The sequence below is a fragment of the Neofelis nebulosa genome, chromosome 9 (assembly GCF_028018385.1).
Source record: "Neofelis nebulosa isolate mNeoNeb1 chromosome 9, mNeoNeb1.pri, whole genome shotgun sequence".
NCBI lineage: Eukaryota > Metazoa > Chordata > Mammalia > Carnivora > Felidae > Neofelis > Neofelis nebulosa.
The window spans coordinates 80,131,479-80,153,909 of NC_080790.1; the positions used below are offsets into that span (position 1 = coordinate 80,131,479).

The 22,431-nt window shown below is 38.8% G+C and overlaps 1 protein-coding gene across 1 annotated transcript; it reads right to left on the reverse strand.

Annotated features, from left to right (window-relative positions):
* Positions 1-1,525: 1,525 nt before the first annotated feature.
* On the reverse strand, positions 1,526-12,595 carry LYG2 (lysozyme g2). Its single transcript, XM_058684401.1, has 6 exons — positions 12,471-12,595; positions 11,897-11,964; positions 7,607-7,747; positions 6,637-6,833; positions 5,706-5,844; positions 1,526-4,361 (listed from the first exon to the last, which is right to left on the reverse strand). Exons 2-6 carry the CDS (start codon positions 11,937-11,939, stop codon positions 4,243-4,245), a joined length of 639 nt encoding a protein of 212 aa, XP_058540384.1. The 5' UTR covers positions 11,940-11,964; positions 12,471-12,595; the 3' UTR covers positions 1,526-4,242.
* Between the last annotated feature and the right edge of the window lie 9,836 nt (positions 12,596-22,431).

Sequence of the window (22,431 nt, forward strand, 5' to 3'; positions counted from 1 at the left end):
CAATAAAATATTTACTTATTAGTTGAAATGTCTTCTCCTGTTCTGTGGTTAGCCTTTTTTAACACTGTTAATAGTTTATTTTGCTAAACAGTTTTGTTATTACATGTACTCTTCTGTATGTGTATTATTTCACAATTTAAAACAGCATTTTAATTTTTTTAATTTATTTTTTAAAATTTATATCCAAGTTAGTTAGCATATAGTGCAACAATGATTTCAGGAATAGATTCCTTAATGCCCCTTACCCATTTAGCCCATCCCCCCTCCCAAAACCCCTCCAGTAACTCTCTGTTTGTTCTCCATATTTAAGAGTCTCTTATGTTTTTGTCCCCCTCCCTATTTTTATGTTATTTTTGCTTCCCTTCCCTTATGTTCATCTGTTTTGTATCTTAAAGCCCTCATATGAGTGAAGTTATATGATATTTGTCTTTCTCCAACTGACTACTTTCGCTTAGCATAATACCCTCCAGTTCCACCCACACAGTTGCAAATGGCAAGATTTCATTCTTTTTGATTGCTGAGTAATACTCCATTGTATATATATATACACCACATCTTCTTTATCCATTCATCCATCGATGGACATTTGTGCTCTTTCTATACTTTGGCTATTGTTGATGGTGCTGCTATAAACATTGGGGTGCATGTGCCCTCTCAAAACAGCATACCTGTATCCCTTGGATAAATACCCAGTAGTGCAATTGCTGGGTCGTAGGGTAGTTCTATTTTTAATTTTTTGAGGAACCTCCATACTGTTTTCCAGAGTCGCTGGACCAATTTGCATTCCCACCAGCAGTGCAAAAGAGATCCTCTTTCTCCGCATCCTCGTCAATATCTGTTGTTGCCTGAGTTGTTAATGTAAAACAGCATTTTTAAAGATAGGATTTTAAATTCAATACAAATAAGCATCAAGATGGCAGCTAAAAAGAAGTAACTGATAGATAATTTCACCCCAAGAAGACAAACTAAGGGCTGCTTCACAGGCCAAACCCAATGGGGCTGGCAAAGAAGGGTATCTCAGTCAGTCACTTTTAGGGTCTTTTAACTTTCAGAGCTCCCTCTCTCTCAGGAATCCTGTGTCCTTATGACCCCCTGGCTTGCAAAACCCCTCACTCTGGGGATGCTGCCACCACGACATAACCAATGATTATTTAGTAATTTCTCAAACATTTTTTCCTTCAGTCTTCACAATAGTCTTCACAGCCCCTGAGGCTGGTCTTCTTATTAGAGCCATTTGTCATCTATGTTCTTTTAGTATATCTGTGACCTCTAATAGTGTTCTCAGCACTGACCGTCAAGAAAGAGATAGGATGAGAGGGTAACCATGAACAAGTCCAGCTAGGGAAATGGTTTTAGATATTTCTTTTTTATGCTTTGAAAACTATTTATAAGAGAATCTTCTTCATTTTCCAGAGACAGCTTAGTTCTTAGACAACAAAAAGAAGTGACACTATGCACACTAGGATGTAAACATAGAGCCATTCATTATCTCTGAAGAGGGTACAGGCAAAAAATATAAAGAAAATTGAGGATGACTGAAAGAATATTTAATGGAGCCACATTTGAGTCTAACATCTCTAATATTGTTCTCAGTATCAACAGGAAAAAAATAGAGTGGGACAGTTTATTATATCTAATTAGTAATTGTAATAGATTATGGAAAATCTTGACATGGAAATCATGAGGCATAATGAGGCTTATGTTTATTTTATATTGTTCTTACTATGTTGTTAGGTTATGGAGGAAAGCAAACAGTGTTGGAGGGATTTTTCCAACCCCCACGTATCTCTAATCTGTGAAGTAGATGCTGCCAGTGCCTTTCCCATATCCCTAGATAGTTCAGGATTCTCAGGTGATTTCCATCTGCCAGTATCTGCATCTCTATGCCTACAATCTCTTTTCCTTGGAACTGCAGAAAAGTGTGCTGCCTACTTGCATGGCAGACCAGAGGAGCAAAGAATTAACATGCCCTCCCTTGGCCCCCAACAGAAAAATCCCTCAATCAGTGACTGAAAAATTGTATATAAACACCCCAGCCCCTTGTCCTTTGGGTAGAATAATTCTAAACTGTGTGTTGTACATTCCTTGAGGTGTGCTTGGAAGGTAGAGTCCCAGTATGCACCATGGTAGCTGGCTTCATGACACTTCAGGCTTTTCTCCCTTCCCTGTATCACCAAGCCACTTCACACCAGTATTCTCTGCACCTCTCAGATAAGCTACCTGGATCTGAATCCTTTGTCTCAGGTGGGAACCAAACTAAGACACCTTAAATATGGACTCTCCTATAGAACATCTCTTGGTATCCCAGTCATAAAGAGAATACTGGGGGGATCAATTCAGAGTCTAATTCAGCATACTATTTCTTATTTTTCAAATTGCCTGGAAATTATCTCACCTAGATGTACTTTATTGCTTAGTAGTAATAGTGAAGGGGCTGGCAATTAGGTGGAGTACATGCTTGTGGAGGAAAGTCCAGAAAAAATCATTCTTGAGCAAAGGGAACATCTAAAGAACATTCTGGATTGCCCACATCTAGGGATGATAATCAAAATATTTAACAACTGGTACAGTATGGTCCTCCACCAATCATAAAAGATGGACTGTATGCTGCATGGCTGCCATACTAGATGACCATTGGCTCTGCCCAGTGAAACACAAGGGACCCGGTTCTGCCTTGGTCAGATCTTTAGACTGGGTTGAGAGGTTGTTGGGCAGAATGGTTTACTTGGCTTTTTCCGGGTGCACTGGAGTGTAGGTGGGTTTAATTTTTATTCCTCCTCAGAAAGAGAAATAATGAGTAGAAACTTTTATCAAATATTCCCAAAGGAAGCTAAAGGCCAAGCAGGAGCCATGTTGGCAGGGACTTTGAGGGATTTACACTCCAACATTATTATTTGTGTCCTCTCCTGAGTATGTAAGGAAAGCCACAAACTGCACCAAGTTTCATTCTAGAGAACTCTTTTCCATCACGGATTGCTTGCGCAAGACCAAAGAGCAAAGTAGCCAAGGCATAGGTATGTAGATGCCCCAAGATAAGCCCGTCAGAGCCTCTCTCCTGGGACTATGAAAGTGAAGCAAAATGATGAAAGGATGGGAGAGAAAGTCTCTGGAGTCTATTTATGTAGGGAGAATGCTAATCTATTCATGCAGTGGGAATGCTATCAACTATGGTCAACTGGTTCCTGCTGCCCAGAGTTGCCTGGTTTCTGTTCATGTCCTTGACCTTGTTGTTTCTGGGAGCCTTTTGATGTCCTTCTCATAATAGCCATTCATTCCTTAAATTTTCCAGAATTGGTTACCTTTGCTTACAACTAAAGAACCATAACTCAGTCAGGTCCTATATGCTTATCTTCAGTCATGTTTTGTGGGAAGTGGACTTGTTCAACAAGTGTGTGGCAGGAGTTATTGAAATAAGAAGCCAGTCCCTGGATTTTCAGCAAATAAGAGGAAGAAGACAAAGAAGCTTGATGTGAGTCAGGGATGTGGAGTATATCACTTTCAGATCAGCTTTACCACAGTCAGCTCTCAGTTACTTGTGAAGCTAGAATTCCATCTCTAGCTTCTCCATTGTCCCACAGGTTGACTGGCTTATGAGTAGGCATATCTCACAATCACACCCTGGTGGCTTAGACAGATACTTGGAGAAAGACAAAAGCTCAGATCAGGCTCTCTTGTTAACAATTCCAGTAAAACAAGGGTCAGTTTATCCCATTGAAATCATGGGATAAAATAAGACCTCACTGGAATATGTAGATGTCAGTCACCATGATATTCACACTTAAAATAATTATGCATATGTCTATGTGCGTTTCATGGGAACTATACTATGAACTGGGTGGGTTTCCTTTTCTTTTCTTTTTTTTTAATTTTTTTTAACGTTTATTCATTTTTGAGACAGAGAGAGACAGAGCATGAATGGGGAAGGTCAGAGAGAGAGGGAGACACAGAATCGGAAACAGGCTCCAGGCTCTGAGCTGTCAGCACAGAGCCCGACTCGAGGCTCGAACTCATGGACGGCGAGATCATGACCTGAGCCAAAGTCGGACGCCCAACCGACTGAGCCACCAGGCGCCCCTCCTTTTCTTTTTTAATGCTTATTTGCGTTAAGAAAACTGAGATATGAATTTTCTGTCATAATTGCAGCTATTTCTTTGCCAGTGTTGGGTATAACGCATCCATATCAAACTCTCAAAGGGGGGCCATCTGAATACCTGCCAACTCAGCCCACCCATAGAGCTTTGCCTAGAAGCCATGTCTTTTATAGAATTTAGCTCGGGCGAGAAGATCATTGACCAAGTCATTGTCTATGTCCACTGGGTTTGCAATAGCATCGATTCCTGACTTAAAGGCCGAGAGACCACCTGAAATGAAACAGAAGTTCAGAATGAAACATTAACTTTCAGCAGAAATCAGCTTTGAGCCTTCCCAGGATGTAAGCCCCCTAGGTACATCTTCCAAAGCACGCAGTCCCAGATCCTTCCCTTTTCCTCCCCTCCTAAAAGGATCAACTACCCCAAGAATCTCTGGGAAAATTCCAGATTGCTTTCCTTCTCTCTCCTTTTAAAAGTCCTTTGTATTTCTTGCTACAAAAGTCGTATTTGCTTCTTATACAGTCCAGGTCTGGCAAAAGTAGATCCTCAGCAAATCAGTCTGAGAATGCTTATAACATTCTCTCAGCCATTAAATAGCTTACTCATTTTTAAAAAATTACTTATTCACTCACTTTTTTAGGCATTCAGTAAATGTTTTTAAGCACCTACTATGTGCCAGGATGGGTGCCACACTGAGTTCAGGGTGCACAACGGTATCCAAGACATAATCATTTCTATGTAGGGATATGTGTGTGTAGGTGTATTTTACCCAAGAATTTTGATCTTCAGTAGCTACTTATGTGTTTAACATAATTATGCTCTGCTCTGATGTATAGAGGAAAAGCTCCCTGGTCCTGATCCCTGATTTCAAGGACCTCGAAATAGAAAAAATAAATTGTTTGTTCTAAATTAAGGATGTTAAAGGAGGAGAGAGGTATATACATACCATGAGTCTATAGAAGGTAGAGTTAATAGGACTTGGTGTGGTTGGATGTGAAGACAGAAAGAACCAGAAAACCTAAGAAAACAATCTGTTTTTCTGGCTGGAATGACTAGACATATTTTGACACCTTTCAGAGATAGAAAATGCAGAAGAAAGAGCAAGTTTATAGTGGGAAGCTAGTGACTTAATTCAGTCTGGAAGATGCTGAACTTGAGGAGATCTGTGATCAACCAAGCAGAAATCTCCACTTGGACATGTCATGGTACCTATGCCCTGATGTCACTGAGAATGCTCACAGAGTAAAAATTTGTTCAAACAATTCATAAAGAGGTTAACAGTTTCTTTAATCAAGAAAAAAAACTATCAGAGGGAGGTAAACATATTCTTTTAAACTATGGCACTAATTCTCAAGACATCACTCAGTGGCTCAGTAACCAAGGAGAGAGGTAATGAGAATGCCAACGTCTGGCAGAAGAGGAAATGGAAGTTGGGAAGGAAGACCACTCAAAGTAACTCAGTGATTTGGAGAAAACTAGTACAGTCATCTGGAAGCTCCTCCCATGCCCACTGTTGACCCCATGAGAATGCCCTCAGGGAGGCCCAGGGCACATCTGGTCTTCAGGGGTCTCACTCACTGAACTTTTTAACAAAGCTCCACAAATATGGCCTACCTTTGAGGTGTTGAGCCACACTCCACGTGGGGAACTTTTTCTGGATTGCCTTTATTTTGTCTGTTAGAATCCCAACAGCCTGCAATAGGTGTTCTTTGCTGTCCCAGGTACCAACAGGGTGATGAATTTTTTTATCAAGCTAGAAAAATCAGATAATAATGTCAGCATCTAGATGAAACAATGCCTTTTTCTGCTATTCCTGATTTCTCTTCCTTGTATTCAAGTACACAGACAGTGGCCTCGGCCCCCTTACTTTATCTCCACAGAATCAATTCTATAGTCCTTTTTCTCACGAAAAGAGAGTCGGAGAAACAAAGTATGATTTAGGAGATGTGAATGTGGCATAGTTTTAGTTAAGCTCTCAAATAGAAATAAGTATATGAAAAAGTTGTTTCAAAACAAATAATTAGCACTCAATGTCTAGATACTTGCAGTCAAAAATAAAAATTTGTTTCTAACTGGGACAGCTAAAGTCTGGGTTTCTACAGACAACTTAAAATAAAGACTGGAAGCAAACATCCAGATACTTTGGATTGTCTTCTCCAATTTGCTTAAAAAAACAAGTTGGTTCAAGTAGAGCTTAATTATAGTGTTTTGATCTACGTGGATGAAATTTACTACTTTATGAACCCCAAATGGACACCTTTAATAGTACCCTTTATAAGATTTTCTCAATTAAGTGTATTACATTTTATTAGTTGCAAACTATAATTATAAAACTCATTAAATACTTTTTCTGAAGACAGCCAATAACTGATAAATCTTGAATGAAATAACCAAAGATAAGTTAGAGAAATACAGAAGTGCAAATGATGCTGAAGTACCAGGGTGTTTTGAAGACTGGAAGTACTGCAAATGAGTATCCAGATTGGATTGAGCTTCCATAAGGAAGGATGAAGTGGGACTGACTGAAAATTTCCTTGCCAGGTACCTGCATCAAACCAAATCTAAGTCCTCTGTGGTCCCAGCCATCTTGCAGGACTGCTCCACCATGGCTTTCTCTGGAGATGATGGCTGCAATGAGAGCAGGGTCCACACAATGCCTCAGCCCAACTTCTTTGATCAGAATCTGGTAAGGCTTTAAGGCCCTCAAATCCATCTCAGCAAACATTTCAGAACCACGGATCCCTAAGTCAATAGAAAATAAACTGTTTACTCCAGAAGAAAACCCGCTTTCAAAGTTTAGTAAGTTAGTCACGCGCCTGACCACATCTTGGAACTATTCTAGGACATTTTCTGATCTCTAATTGCATAAACCTTGAAAGGTTCACAACCACTGGCAGATACCACTTCTGCTCTCTTTCTTGATCTTCTGCTACCCGCCACATTGGTGCATTGGGAAGACTCTTGAACTAGAAGTCAGCCAGCCTAAATTTGAGTCTGGTTCTGCCACTACCTAGTTCCAGACCCATGGGAAGTCTCTTCTTGCTGAGCCTCAGTTTTCAGATCTATAAATCGGGGGACGTAGGATTAGATTGACCTTGTTGTTGCTTCCAGTGCTGATTTTCTAATACTGGGATAACATGAAGAAGACTTTGGAACAGGATTCTCAAAAGACAAGATGTACAGAGAGCAAGAGGCGTGCTTAAAATGCTCATGCTGTAACATGAAGTAAAAACCAACAAAAAACATAAAACAAAGCCAGAATGTAATATTTTATGTAAACAGTCATTTCAATATGTAGAAGTAAACCCATTAAGACAAAGTTTGGAAAGAATAGGGGGAAAATGAAAAGAAACAGATTGTTAGGTTGGTGAGGATTCTGCTTTCTTATAATTTTTAATTTTGGTATCATTGCTGTAACAGTGATTATACCTTTTTAAAATTAAGCTACTTCCTAAAAATGAATCTGGAAATGATGAAAATGGGAAAGCCAAATGTTTGCTTTGCTTTTCACTTACCACAGTTAATCAACCTGGTTATATCACAAGAAGCACCAGAGGTCTCCATGGTCATGATATCACCGTAGCAGCCGTGGTACAGGCGGGGATGCAGGTGAGGGCTCATTGACTGAGTGAAAGGGTATGAGCCCCTAGAAGTGCCTGGTGGATAGAATGATAATTCACATGAAGCCTGTGAGAAATATCACTCTAGTTGCTATAATTAGCGTTACTAAACCAAAGGCGAAGCCATAGATTTACTCCTCCCCAAGTCCCTCCCAAGACCCTTAGGATGGTTCATTAGACAAAACAGAATAGAAGATTCCTCCTTCCCACTTTACCCCAACCTTAAAAAAAAAATTTTTTTAAGTAGTCTTCACACCCAACATAATCTGGAGATCGAGAGTTGCATGTTCTACTGACTGAGCCACCAGGCATCCCCCCCCCCCAAATTTTTAATAAAGCACTTAATTCCAAACATTGTAGAAAGTATTATGAAAATCAAATTTTTATAGGTCTCAAAAACATTTGCTGTAATCTTGATCAGAATTAAAATTGCCGTTAGAGGGGAGTCTGTTTGGCTCAGTCAGTTAAGCCTCCGACTTCAGGTCGGGTCATGACCGCACAGTTCGTGAGTTCCAGCCGCACATCGGGCTCTGGGCTGACAGCTCAGAGCCTGGAGCCTGCTTTGAATTCTGTGTCTCCCTTTCTCTCTGCCCCTACCCCGCTCACACTCTGTGTCTCTCTCACAAAAAAAAAAAAAAAAAAATTAAAAATTTTTAAATAAATAAAATTGCTACACTAGAGTTTTAAGCAGGAACTTTGAGAGAAATGTTAAGACGCTTCTGACACAAATACTTCTGGGATATAAGCACTTATATTAACAACTGCTTTTGTTTAGGAATATAAGAAAGAAGGGTAAAAATACCATGTAAGATAAAAAAGAAGGATGCCATTGCCTTAAAATATCCATTTTATATCATGTTTCTACAAATTTGAGTTTCTAAGTACAATTAGTAAACTTGGAAATAAAATTTAACTTACCATAAAAATTTAAGTTAAATTCATTCTTATTTTTTATTTTATCATTATGAAGTGACTTTCTGTCCAAGTCTATTTGCTAAAGGAGATAAAGAGCTTTTCTGTAAGTTGGAAAGTTTGTTCTAATAATTCCTAAGATTGTTGACTAATATCTTAAGACTACATATATTTGTTATAAGAAATTATGTTTGTTAAAACACTTGATGTAAAAAATTATGTTGGGGCACCTGGATGGCTCAGTCAGTTAAGCATTCAACTCCTGATTTCAGCTCGAGTCATGATCTCACAAACTGGTGAGTTCAAGCCCCACATCAGGCTCTCCCTCTCTCCCCCGCCCCCACCCCTGTATCCTTCCCCTGCTTGCTCTAGCTTCCTCTCTCTCTCAAAAATAAATAAATAAACTTAAAAAAAAACCCTGTTGTTTCATTTAGTGTTGTAAATGGTGTTTTTAAATAGGACCATTCACCACAGTTAATCTGGTTCTGATTAACTTGACAGTATAAAGAGACTCTCTTAGAATTAGGCACATAACCAATGGAACTCTTCCTTAAAAATATTTATTTTAAAAGGAAAACAAAGCAACTCTAAAGATTAACTTGTTTAAAAAGCAAAACTCAGGGAGGCTGGGAGGCTCAGTTGGTTGAGCATCCCACTTTCTCTCAGGTCATGTGATCTCCAGGTTAGTGAGTCCGAGCCCTGCATTGGGCTCTGTGCTGACAGCTCAGAGCCTGGAGCCTGCTTCAGATTCTGTGTCTCCCTCTATCTCTGCCCCTACCCTGCTCGGTACTCTGTCTCTCTCTCAAAAATAATAAATAAATAATTTTTTTAAAAAATAAAAAATAAAAAGCAAAACTCATCTAAACAAATAAAAATACAGGCACAATCCACTCTCTCCTATCTACAAACAGGCAAAAAAACCCCAAAAGTTTGTAAATGGACAAGGAAATCAGACAGTGAAACTATCAAGTAAACTCAGAATACTAAGAAAGCCTATTTAGATAATAAAAGCAGCAGAAACTAGCAAAGCTTTTCAAAGCAGTGTGGATTTCCATGTGATGGCAAAGAGCAGGAGCCATCACATTGGCACTCTCCATGGCCCTCGGTATACCTTGTGCCTACAATATGTGTAGGAAATATACATGAATGAATGAATGAATGAGTAGATTTCCATGACATAGATTATATGTAAGAGAGAGGCATGGAAGCTGTGAGTGAGGGTGCAGACTGACAACATATATCCAGAATCTAACCACTTCTCACTACCTCTGCTACCACCACCAGGGTCCAAATCACCATTGCTAATCTTGATTATTGTAATAGCCTCCTAACTGACCTCCCTCCTCCACCCTTACAGTCTAATCCCCAGCAGCCAGAGTAGTCTATGGAAACATGCCTGGAATCATATCAGTCTTCTCTCTTAACCTTCCAATAGCTTTCCAATCATTCAATCCTGGCTTCCAAGCCCGACTTGATCTGGACTGAACCAGAACTTGATTTCTACTTGAACCAGAACTGGGTCTTACACATTATAGACACAATAAAACATTTACAGGTGAAATGTTTTGATGTTTTGGGTTGCTTTAAAATATTTCAACCTCCCCATCACCAAAAAAAAATTTTTTTTTGTAAAGATGAGGGATAAATAAAAATAAGAATAGCAAAGTGTTGAAAACCATAGATGCTTGATGGGAGTTAATTATGGGTCCATGGGAGTTAATTATGCTATTCCTTCCCCCATTTTATATGTTTGAAACATTCTACAACAAACTTTTTAAAATTACCTTATTAAAGAGCCTTTTTTCCTACTTACATTAAAAAGGCAACATACTCATGCCTCATTCCTTGTCACCCACTACCTTACATTATTTTATTTATATCACGTATCACCATCTGACATGTCTTCCTTCCTTTCTTCTTTTATTTCTTCCTCTCTTTTTTTCTGTCTGTTTCTCTCACTAGAACATTTTTTTTCTACTATATCTTCCTCAGCACCTAGAACAATGCCTGACATAAAGTGGACATTCAGTAAATATTTGTGAATAGATACATGAATGGATGGATGGATAGATGGATGGATGAGAAGTAAAGGAATTATCTGTATCAAGTGTCCATATGTCAAAAGTTTCCATTTCTTTCCACTAGAGAGCCAGCCTTTGCCATGCTCTATATGTGGCTCAAAGGCCACAAGTATCAAAGTGATCTGTATGCTTATTAAAAATGCATATCTATGGCCTCCTCATACTAGGTCTATTGAGCCAGTTTTTAGGTTTAAGGTCAAAGAATCTCCACTTTAACCAGGATTCCCAACAGATTCATGCATACCAAAGTTTGATTTAAGGGGATTATAATATGACCATGGACTTTACGCTACTTGTATTGACATCGTAAACACACAGGCCCTTCTTAATTATAGTCACCTTTCAGTTAAACATAGTATAGTAGCTTATAATTAGTCTACTAGCTATGTAACTCTGCTGTCACCTGGGAATTAAAGAAGAAATAAAAATTCTAAACTATGTTCCCCTGCCTTTGACCATATAAATAATTGGAAATCATCACTTTTCTGTAGTCTTACTTTTTCAAATTTAGAATTAAACATTTTAGAAACACTTTCTGCTCAATCTTCACTGTATTCATAAAGACAGTTTGGACATAGTTTACAATGTCTTAAGCCAAAATTTCAATTTTTTCTTTTTCAAAGTCCCTCACCATCTCACCAGCCTAACTTTTTAGACTTCCCTTCAGAAATCGTTACTTCTGTTCTGGTCACACTGATCTGTTTATTGCATCCCAAATACTTTTCATCCATTTCTGCTTTTCTGTACTAAAGTCACTCTATCCATTCAGCGACTCCTTTCTTCTTTTATCAAAATACAAAACGTTCCTCAAGTATCACATCCCCTAGGAAAGCCTATTGGTATCAACATCCTGACTAGATGTGAACTCTTCATCCTAAACTCCTCCAAGACTAGTGTCTTTTGTATCTATATTCATTTAACTCTTATTTACTGCCTGGTATTGATAATTTTATCTTCATATGTCTTGCCTCCTAAGGCACTCTTCCATAAATTCTCACTGAGATCAACTTCACCTGCTTGGCAAGCAGAATACACTCTTAATTATAGATATAAGCAGTTGATTGATGGCCAGGCTGATTAGGAGTGCCCACCCCTCCATTGCATGTAATCATTGCCTTTTCTGATTCATGACTGTGCTGCATATTTTTGTGGACACCCTGAAAACAATACTAAATGTCAATCAGTGACTTACCAATGAGAGCAACAAGTCCCCAAAACAGGATAGAGGATAGCATGGTGGTGAATCTTATCCTGTAGCACCTGTTATGATTTGAAAGAGAAACTGGCTAATTTTAAAACTTGAAAGTTTCCTAAAGGAAACTTGTCTTGATTTTTAAAAGTTTAGAGTCATTTCTAATATAATACCTTTTCACCAGTTCCAAGATAGTATTCTCATAGGCTCAGTATTATGGTTCACTGAATCACTCTCTTGTCTAAGTATAACCTCCCAACTCTTTTTAATCCAACTTCATATTGACATGAGTCTATGAATATCTTACATATGTTACACACACGCACGCGCGCGCGCACACACACACACACACACACACTCCCATCCCATCTCCAAGATTGCTTACATCATAATTTTGTTCCAATTCTTATACCAATCTCCTTAGAAAATCATAAGAAATTACGAGAAGAGCATTAGACATCATGACTCAGAAGAGGTTAGCTGTGCTCCCTACATTCCTCCATTGACTCTATTCTTGGTGTCATTCAAAAGACAGCTTAAGTGTTCTACAAGACACAAGAAGGCTAGCACTAACCTGGTTTGTGAACTTGAAGAGAAAGTCTCCCCTCTGAGTTTGGGAAGGTTCCCCGTTCTCAGCACCACCTTGCACGCCAGGCTTTAACAAAGCAGTGGCCTTCGTCCTAAAAGGTTAAAAAATTTAAGAATCCATTAGTTGGTAGATCTGTGAGTACCTGGCTTCAGTCCAAGCAGACTTCAGTGTGGATCTGCCACGGTGGAGGGAAGTTTTAAATGCCAGCATGTAGACTCACCTGCCTCTTCTTACCTTCATCCTGTACCACTGATCATTGGAGGAGGTTTATATATGGTTTAAACCCCTCTCTTTAAGCCACTGACCTCATTAGACCTGATTATAATAATACTTTGGACTTAGGTGGCCCTTTTAATAAAAATATTTCAAAGCATTTATTAACCACTATTAATTAATTAATCTAATGAACCCCCAAGTTGTAGTGGAGGCATATATTTGGTGGCCAGTATCTAAAATTGAGGTAGGTCAACAGCTTCTAAATTTGAGAACAAGAAGCAGATAATTAGCATAAAAAAGATAAACAGGAACTACTAGCAGCTCTCATTCCTGGATTGGTTGTTTGCCTGAAGTTTGAGCCTCCTGCTCTTGGTTCCTCATTCCATTGTTGCATGATCCACATACTAATATGCCACAGGGCTTCTTGTTCCAATTCTACACTGACAAACAGAGCCAAGATTGACTACCTGCTCTGGGAGATCAGTACAAAGTCAGGGAGTAGCAATGTGGGTGCTGGTTTCCCAAACTATCTGAGGAAATGGGAAAAAAAGATTTGGCCAGGTATGAACATTTTTATCAAGGATGGAGTATTTTTCTTCACATTTATGTCCAAAGGAAGAGATAAAAGCACATTGTGAAGTGCTGGGAACAGGAAATGGAAGAGACATTCTTGAAATAGACAAAGCACATTTTCCAAAGGGGAGGAAGTTTTATATGGGTCCCTTCCACATGTATGAGAAGTTTCTAACACTGTATGCAATCCTTCCATAAATCCACAAGATGAAGACAGGTGTGAGAGAGACTGAGCAGGAGATGAGAAAGATGAAGGTCCTGAATCAACCAACTTGCCAGGCTCCCTGGCAATGAATAAACCACAACTTCTAGGAGATCATGCCTTCATGAAGCTGATCTCTGCACTATCTCATTACATTCACTTCTGCCCTGACTGCCTTCCTGTCTGTAGAATAGATTTCCTTTTAAGTGGCCTCCAGTCTTCTATTCCAAAAAAAAAAAAAAAAAAAGGTGGGGGGAGGAGAGAGGGCAGGGATGTTCTGAACCAATGATGATTCCTGCCCTGACTATCATGAAAATGACTTGTGGTGGGGGAAGGGAGACAGCTCTACCATCACCACAGGTGCTGTAATCAAGGCCACTCTTTAATAAGAGGTTTTACATGGGTCCAGCTTCTCCAATATTTCCCTCAGGAACAAATGAGCCATCACCATTAACAGTGGCAACATCACATTGACATTGTACTCAAGGCCCCCATGAGTATTTTTTATTTAAAAATAAAACACTGAAAGTACTGTACTGTTAAACGTGAAGCATATTTTACTCTTCTCCCTGTTTTCATATAGTAGAGTTATAAGTCCTTCTGGGCATGAAGGTCTTAATGCCCTGGTCTTCTGCAATTTAAATAAATGTTTTCAAACTGATGCGGATTATTAAGCTTTGCTCAAGTTGTGAGAATACAAATAAACATTTATTAGACACTCATCATACATCAGGTTTCTATGTGCATTATATCATCCAATCCTCCAACAGCTCTGTAAGGTAGGTATTATTCCTTATTTTAGAGATGAGGAAACTGAGACTCAGAGAAGTTAAGCAACTTGTCAGAGATGGCACAACAGGACATGGCAAAGCTGGGATTTGAACCCACGTTTATAAGGTTCCAAAATCTGTGCTCTTCCACTATGTACAAGGTGCTAGCACTATGCATCAATGACCCTGCACAGTAATTATTACAATAGGTTCAAATCAATCAATTCAAAGCATTGTCTATGGTCTGAATAAATGATTCCAATTGCAGATATTTCAGAGTTATTTGTTTGTAGATGCTGTTGTAATTTTTAAATACAAATGTGAGTCAACTGAATCCACAGTGGCTTTTTGTCACTTTATATCTTCTCCACCAATAACATGCATTGAGCTTGTATAGTAAGCCTGGTACAACAGTAATAAGGTGCATGGCCGAGGTCTGCACCCAGCTTTGTTGCGCTCTAAAGTATAACTTTTAACTACTATAATCTACAACCCAGTGATGGTTAAGTGTGGGTACTATTGTATAAAGATCTGAGAAAATTTTTGATATTTAGAAAGTAATTTACTAAATGATTCCCCATCTCTTCCCGGGGTGACAACAGTGACTCTGCATATGAGTTGTACTGATATTGCCAGGAGGAGCTTGGGGGGACCAGTTACCTGGTATAATCTCCATCAGCATCCCCGAGTTCCCAAAATAAAAATATGATCAATATGCAAAACATGTCCTTGCTATACAAATAGAACTCTGTGACCAGTTCCCTGACCTCCTTCCCCTCCCAGTCAGTTGTCCACCTCTAAGACTTTTCAATATAGCAATTCTTTGATAGCCTCTGGTAGCCAAATAATGCATTTGTGGTTCCTGGCCTTGGGTATGAGGACTCCAGTCATGCCTAACATCTAAATGACCTCAGCAAGAGACCTTAAGCCAAGAAGTATGTAGGTTCCACAAAAACAACTTGTTTTCCATCAGTCCCACCAAAGCAGGGTGTGGCAGGAAGAGCTCTGGCCCAGAAGTCTAGAGATCCAGCTTGCGGTCTAAGATCTGACTCCAACCAGCTGAGGGCCCTTGGGTAGGTCACCAGTCTAGATATCATTTTCCCATTTATAAACCTGGATGACAGCAGATGATCTCCAAGCTCTCCTCTGGCTCCAACAATCTACTGGATCCAAAAGAGGAAATACTGTGGGAGGTCAAGCAGAGAGGATTAAATATGGATTAAGTCTACATTACAGTATTTACTGTTTTTCATGAAAAACTTGAACTTCATTTTAGTTTTAATCAAAATCACAAATTCCGTGAAAGTCATCCTGTGTTTCAGGGTGGCTTTCAAAATACATTTTCTTCTCTATCTTGCAATTGGCAAATCATAGAATTCCTTTGTCATATATAGGCACAGAATTGAATTCAGGATCCTAGTCATCAACCATTTTCATTGACAAGGATAGTAAGAAAGAGGTGTAGTTTGCTTGCTTGCTTGCTTGCTTGTCGGTTGGTCTCAATCGTAGCTACAGATTTTTGCTGTCAGGCTTGGTGAATTGCAGGAGATATGAGTAAGGCCAATGAAAGTTTCAACTTTCCATATGTCAAAGTAGCCTCAAAATTGCCCAAAATAATGTAAGTGGCTTAAAAATATAATAAATTGAAAAAATCAAGATTCTTTTTGTCAAGAAAGTCTCAGATCTTGGTTCTGATCACTGCTGCTCATAGTTTGGGGCTAGGTGGAGGCCACAGTCTGGGACAATCACTACCACTGTGATGTTCAGACCCAAGACAAAACTCAAATACTCTGGCAATTCCACAGAATTTTTCAACTTTTCTTTCTGTTGACTCTCTACTTCCTAACCTCAATGTCCTACTCTCCCTTAGGTTAATCTGATAACAATTGTATTAATTAGTGACAGAAACTGAAAGTAATATCATTTCAGGTACAATTTAATTTAACCAGGGCTTTGAATTCCTGAAGTCTTGTTTTTACAGTGAGAAATGAGTCAGTCTGCCAAAAGAATACAGAAACCAGAGGACAAACATGATAACACACACATGCACACACACACACACACACACACACACACACACACTTTTGCAAAAGGGTCATTATTTTTATTATAAAATACGTGTGTTTTAAAAATACCCATGTATTTTTAAACTTTATTGTGGAGAAAAATGTGAATTCTACATTAAAGTTTAAGATAAAACACCAGATTCAGAAATGTCTCTTTCTCCCTCTTGAAACTCTGCTCCAGACCACCACCCACCCTGAGTGGCCTTTATGTGCCTCTGCCATTGAGAAAGCTTCAGTGGAAAAGTTTAAGAAGTACTGTCCTAATTAATAGAAGGAGAAAAATGATTATGGAATCGGAGGCACTGTGTGTGCCCAAAGAATGGGAATGTGGGAATTCCTTGAGGGACTCCTCAAAACATATCATAGAAAGAGCTGCACTTGTGCCTTGAGCTAGCCTAGGTCAGCACCCTTTGGAGTTATAAGAGCTCAGTATCTGAAGCTTGCTTGGTCCCCTTTCTTTTCTCATCCATATCTACCTCCTTTTCAGCACTGGTCTGTGGTTTTAGAGACTGGGTTGCCTCTTCCATGTTGCCATTTGTAGATCCCAGTCACAACTCTCTTTTCTCAAGAACAACCAATGATGATTACCATGGCAACTCATTTAACCTCTCTGAGCCTTAGTTTGCCTCATCTGTAAAATGGAGATGATAATGATGCCCCATGACTGTTTTGAAGTTAAAAATAAATTATATGTGTGAAAACATGTTATAAATTGCAATGCTTCATAACACGCCAGTTATTACTATGATGGAGTTGCACACAGATCCTGGTGAGTTGATTTATTCATTTGTTTGTTTATTTGTCCATGGGATACCAGGAAACATAATGAAGAGCTGACTAATAGGGTAGGAAGTAACAAGTGAAGCCAGGAAGGACGTATGACAAGACAAGAAGGGCTATTGCTGGGACTCTGCAGTCTGCCTGGTGGGACTGGAGGAATGGTAATATCAGAAACAGTCACAAGCAGCCTAAGCATCCACTGCACAGTTTAGAAACTAAAGAATGAAGGGGTTGCCCAAGAACACATGGGAAAGGCGCTTTAGAAACGATGGCTGGTGGGAAGGCAGAAGAGGAGCCCTTGCACAAAATTTCACTAAAAAGCTTAATTTAACCTCAAGATATTTCTATGCCTGGCTTGAACTGCTTAGTGCTTTTCTTTTCTTGTCTTGAGTTTAATATACTCGATGGTAAATAAAATGCCATACACTGCAGAAGGTACATGATCTTCCAGTGTAAAATATTTGACCAACAGTTCAGAAAAGAAGAGACACAAATGGTCAAAAAACTCACAAAAAGATGCTCAACATCATTGGGCATCAGGAAAATACAAATTAAAACCACAGTGAGCATTTCACACTCTCTAAAAAGGCTAAAATCAAAGGCTGGTTATAACAAATATTGGTGGAAATATGAAGCAAATGGAACTCTTGTACATTCCTAGTTAGAGTGTAAAATGGAATAATTGCTTTGGAGAACTGTTTAGCAGTTTCTTATAAAATTAAACATGTGTTGGGGAGGAAAATTTTTTCTCTACCCTTCACAAATCTAGCTAGTCTAAGAATTAAATGACATGAGACAGATTCACAGAAGAAAAAAACAAAAAGCCTCCAAAAAGACTTGCACAAGAATGTTCATAGTAGCTTTATTTATAATAGTGAAAATACTAGAAACACCAAAAACTCACCAACAGGGGAATGGATTAACAATCGTGGTATAGCCATATAATGTAATAATACCCAGGTTAATAAACAAACAAATTAGGGAAGAACTCCAATTAACCTAGATTGGGTCAAATGCCCACTTCTGGACTATTCAACTATGTCTAGGAATAGATTTGTTTGAAAAGGAGAAAAGAGAAGTCTGATTTTTTCTTTTTAATGTGTCATAGTTGTTCACTATACCTGTATTGGAGAGAAGAGCTAGGACAGTATCTGAAGGAAGTCTTGAGTCAAAGCCACTTTGTCATGATTTATGCTGGGAATGACTTGAAATATTTAAATGCTGTAGAAGATATTGAGGATATGGAAATGGAAGCATTATGTGATCACATAAGGTTAAAGTCATGAGTTCAAAAGCCTAGGAATAGAGATTGGCATGAGGCAGGAATGGGAACACTTCTTTTATTGTTAACAGAAAGAAGAAGACAAAATCAGATAGTAATGCAGTTAAATGTATAGAGTCAATGGGAAAAAACAGAGTTCTCTAATGATCCCTAATTCTTCTATGAAATAGAAGGTCAAATCATGTGCTAAGTGTAAAAATTATGTAGAATTAGATGCTTATGGAAATGGAGAAAATGTAGAAAAGCCACTCTGGAGGTTTGAGACTTGACAAGAAATCCAAAAAGACAGTAGTGTCCAGATATGGACTAGTTGAAGTCAGAGTCCATAAATGTTTTAGAAGCACCAAAATGCTAGGCCCCCCAGAGTGCAGAGAGAGGAAGCATGGATTAGGAGCCTCTGCTGGAGGCTTTTTAATAATAAGTTTTCTTGTTTAACAACAGGAAAATGTTCGTGATATATTGTTAAGCTCTTTACTTAAGCGGGTTGTTAAATAGTGTTAATGAATGGTTCCAATTTTATTTTAAGTGTGTGTATATATACAGTCATGGAAAATAAGCTGAATTGCATCTTCACCTGCACTAGATGTTAGAAAATTTTCTTCAAAGAAGCTACACCACACCTACCCTCTAAAGTGGGATATGAATGTTCCCAATGTCCCATATCTCCACCAACATTTGCTGTTATCAGACTTTTTAAATTGGGTGGGAAAAGTCTCATTTCCTGGATTGAGGTTGGGTGTCTTTTCATCTATGTATATTCACCATTACACTTACAGCTTCTCTAAACTATTTACTCATATCTTTTGATAATCTTTTACTAGATCATTTGCTTATTTCTCATTTTTTAAAGTAGGAATACTTAATCCATTGTAGTCTGGGTCCTAGTCCTTTGTTAATTATATGAAATATAAAGAAAGGAATTGCAGAACATAAAGCAAAATAATACATAATTTATGGGGGTATAATTACAGTATCTTTCATATTTTTCACATATTCTACAAAGAATATGTATTAATTTGGTTATCAAAAGGAACGCTATTTCAAAATTCTTTGGAATTTTAAAGAATCCTGTGTTCTCCAGAGTGTAGCTAGGTCTGATCCCACAGGTGGACACTGTGTAGAGATTTCCTTTTGATGGCCCTTGGCCGCTAGAGTTTTATAAAAACTTCAAGGGCACCTTCCAGAATTCTAGCCCCTTGGCCTTCACCTCAGTAGGTGACTGGGAAGGTGGGATAGTCAGAGGACATTTACATTTGCCCATCCTTCTTTGAGTCAAATTGACAGCTGAGGGAATGAAGTCTGAGTTTTAGCTCCAGATGTGCACAGGAACAGAGAAGCCCAGGAAAACACTGGCCTCCCTGAGGGTCCAGTCCAGCAACAGGCAAGGAGGAGAGGCCTGAGGAGTCATAGCTGTCTGTCTCCCAACCTGTTGACCCAACCTCAGCCAGTATTCCTGAGGCTGGCAAAAGGGTGAGAATGCCTCAGGCATCACTGGCTTCTCCTGGCTCCTTTGTAGGAACTTCTAACAACCCTGGGGCTGGAGAATTCACTGTTCAAGAAAAACAGGGAAGTGGCCCCAGATGGTCATGCCACACCGTTAACAACAGAGAGCAGCATTGTGCTGCCTTTGCCTCTGAAAAGAGCCAACCCAAGAAGGTGCCAGCTTGGGCAGAGTGAGCAGCTCAGCCCAGAAACATCATCTTACAGCAATTTTTATACTATTTTATTATCTCAGCCTGATTTACTTGATTTTGTCACGTTCCAGAATTCTCATCCAAAGGAAATTGTAACTACCATAGAAAAAAGAAGAAAATGGGAGCTTCTGGCTTTCTTCATCTTCACTTTCTTTTGCTTGTCTGCATAGACATAAGCACAAACACACCAATATGTTCAACGCCAAATTGTCTATACAGTAATTACTCACTTTGAAAATTATCAACAACTCTCTGTACAGCTGGATTGAGCCAGGATTATAACATAGGCAATGTCTTTTTAATATCTTATATTTGTACAGTGTTTCAGAATTTCAAATGGACTTTTGAATAAGTTAAAATACCTGAAATAACCCTCTGAGAAGGGTCAAGCAAATTTATCTCCTTCATTATACATAGAAGAAAAGAGATTAAGTGATTTTCCCGAGATCTCCCAGCTAATAAATGGTGAAGCTGAGACTAGAACTCAAACATTCCAACACTGTGTCCAAGGCATTTCCTTCACATTATTTACTGGACCAGATGATCCACAAGGCATTTATTTCTTAAATCATGAAATTCCAAGATTCAGTGACTTGTTTCCTCATTTCCAAGAGCCAGACATTAATTCCCTCACTTACCACTTGGCTGCACAAAGACCTCTTTTCTGAGCCATGTAGGTCCACCTTAATTTCAACACGGCCCAGCATCTGTCTTCCTTCTCTGATATACACTCACTCCCATTGGAAAATATACTTCTTAGAGTTCTATGTTCAGAGGTTTTCCAGACCAGCACTATCCGAAAGAACTATAACATTAACCACAAATTTGATTTTAAATTTTCTATTAGTCACATTGAGAAGGGGGAAAAGAAAATGAAGATTAATTTTAATAGTGTATTTTATTTAATCTAATACATCCAAAATATTATTTCAACATGTAATCAGTATAAAGGCAGATATTTACAATCCTCTTTTTAATACTCAGTCTGTGTATTTTAGAATCACAGCACAGCTCAGTTCAACTTAACCATGTTTCAAGTGCTCAGTAGTCACATATGGCTAGTGGCTACCCTACTGGGTGACACACTTTTATTTTATTTTATTTATTTATTTTTTGTTATTTATTTATTTTTAACCAAGTTAGTTAATATAGTGCAATAATGATTTCAGGAGTAGATTCCAGTGATTCATCCCCTATGTATAACACCCAGTGCTCATCCCAAGTGTCTTTCTTAATATCCCTTACTCCCCACCCATAACCTCTCCAGCAACCCTCCATTTGTTCTCTATATTTAAGAGTCTTTTATGGTTTGTCTCCCTCGCTGTTTTTATATTATTTTTGATTCCCTTCCCTTATGTTCATCTGTTTTGTATCTTAAATTCCTCATATAAGTGAAGTCATATAATATTTGTCTTTCTCTGACTGACTTATTTGGCTTAGCATAATACTCTCTGGTTCCATCCATGTACTTGCAAATGACAAGATTTTATTCTTTTTGATTTCCGAGTAATACTCCATTGTATATGTATTTTTTTTTCCAATATATGAAGTTTATTGTCAAATTGGTTTCCATACAACACCCAGTGCTCATCCCAAAAGGTGCCCTCCTCAATACCCATCACCCACCCTCCCCTCCCTCCCACCCCCCATCAACCCTCAGTTTGTTCTCAGTTTTTAACAGTCTCTTATGCTTTGGCTCTCTCCCACTCTAACCTTTTTTTTTTTCCTTCCCCTCCCCCATGGGTTTCTGTTAAGTTTCTCAGGATCCACATAAGAGTGAAAACATATGGTATCTGTCTGTCTCTGTATGGCTTATTTCACTTAGCATCACACTCTCCAGTTCCATCCACGTTGCTACAAAAGGCCATATTTCATTCTTTCTCATTGCCACGTAGTATTCCATTGTGTATATAAACCACAATTTCTTTATCCATTCATCAGTTGATGGACATTTAGGCTCTTTCCATACTTTGTTGTTGAGAGTGCTGCTATAAACATTGGGGTACAAGTGCCCCTATGCATCAGTACTCCTGTATCCCTTGGGTAAATTCCTAGCAGTGCTATTGCTGGGTCATAGGGTAGGTCTATTTTTAATTTTCTGAGGAACCTCCACACTGCTTTCCAGAGCGGCTGCACCAATTTGCATTCCCACCAACAGTGCAAGAGGGTGCCCGTTTCTCCACATCCTCTCCAGCATCTATAGTCTCCTGATTTGTTCATTTTGGCCACTCTGACTGGCGTGAGGTGATATCTGAGTATGGTTTTGATTTGTATTTCCCTGATGAGGAGCAACGTTGAACATCTTTTCATGTGCCTGTTGGCCTTCCGGATGTCTTCTTTAGAGAAGTGTCTATTCATGTTTT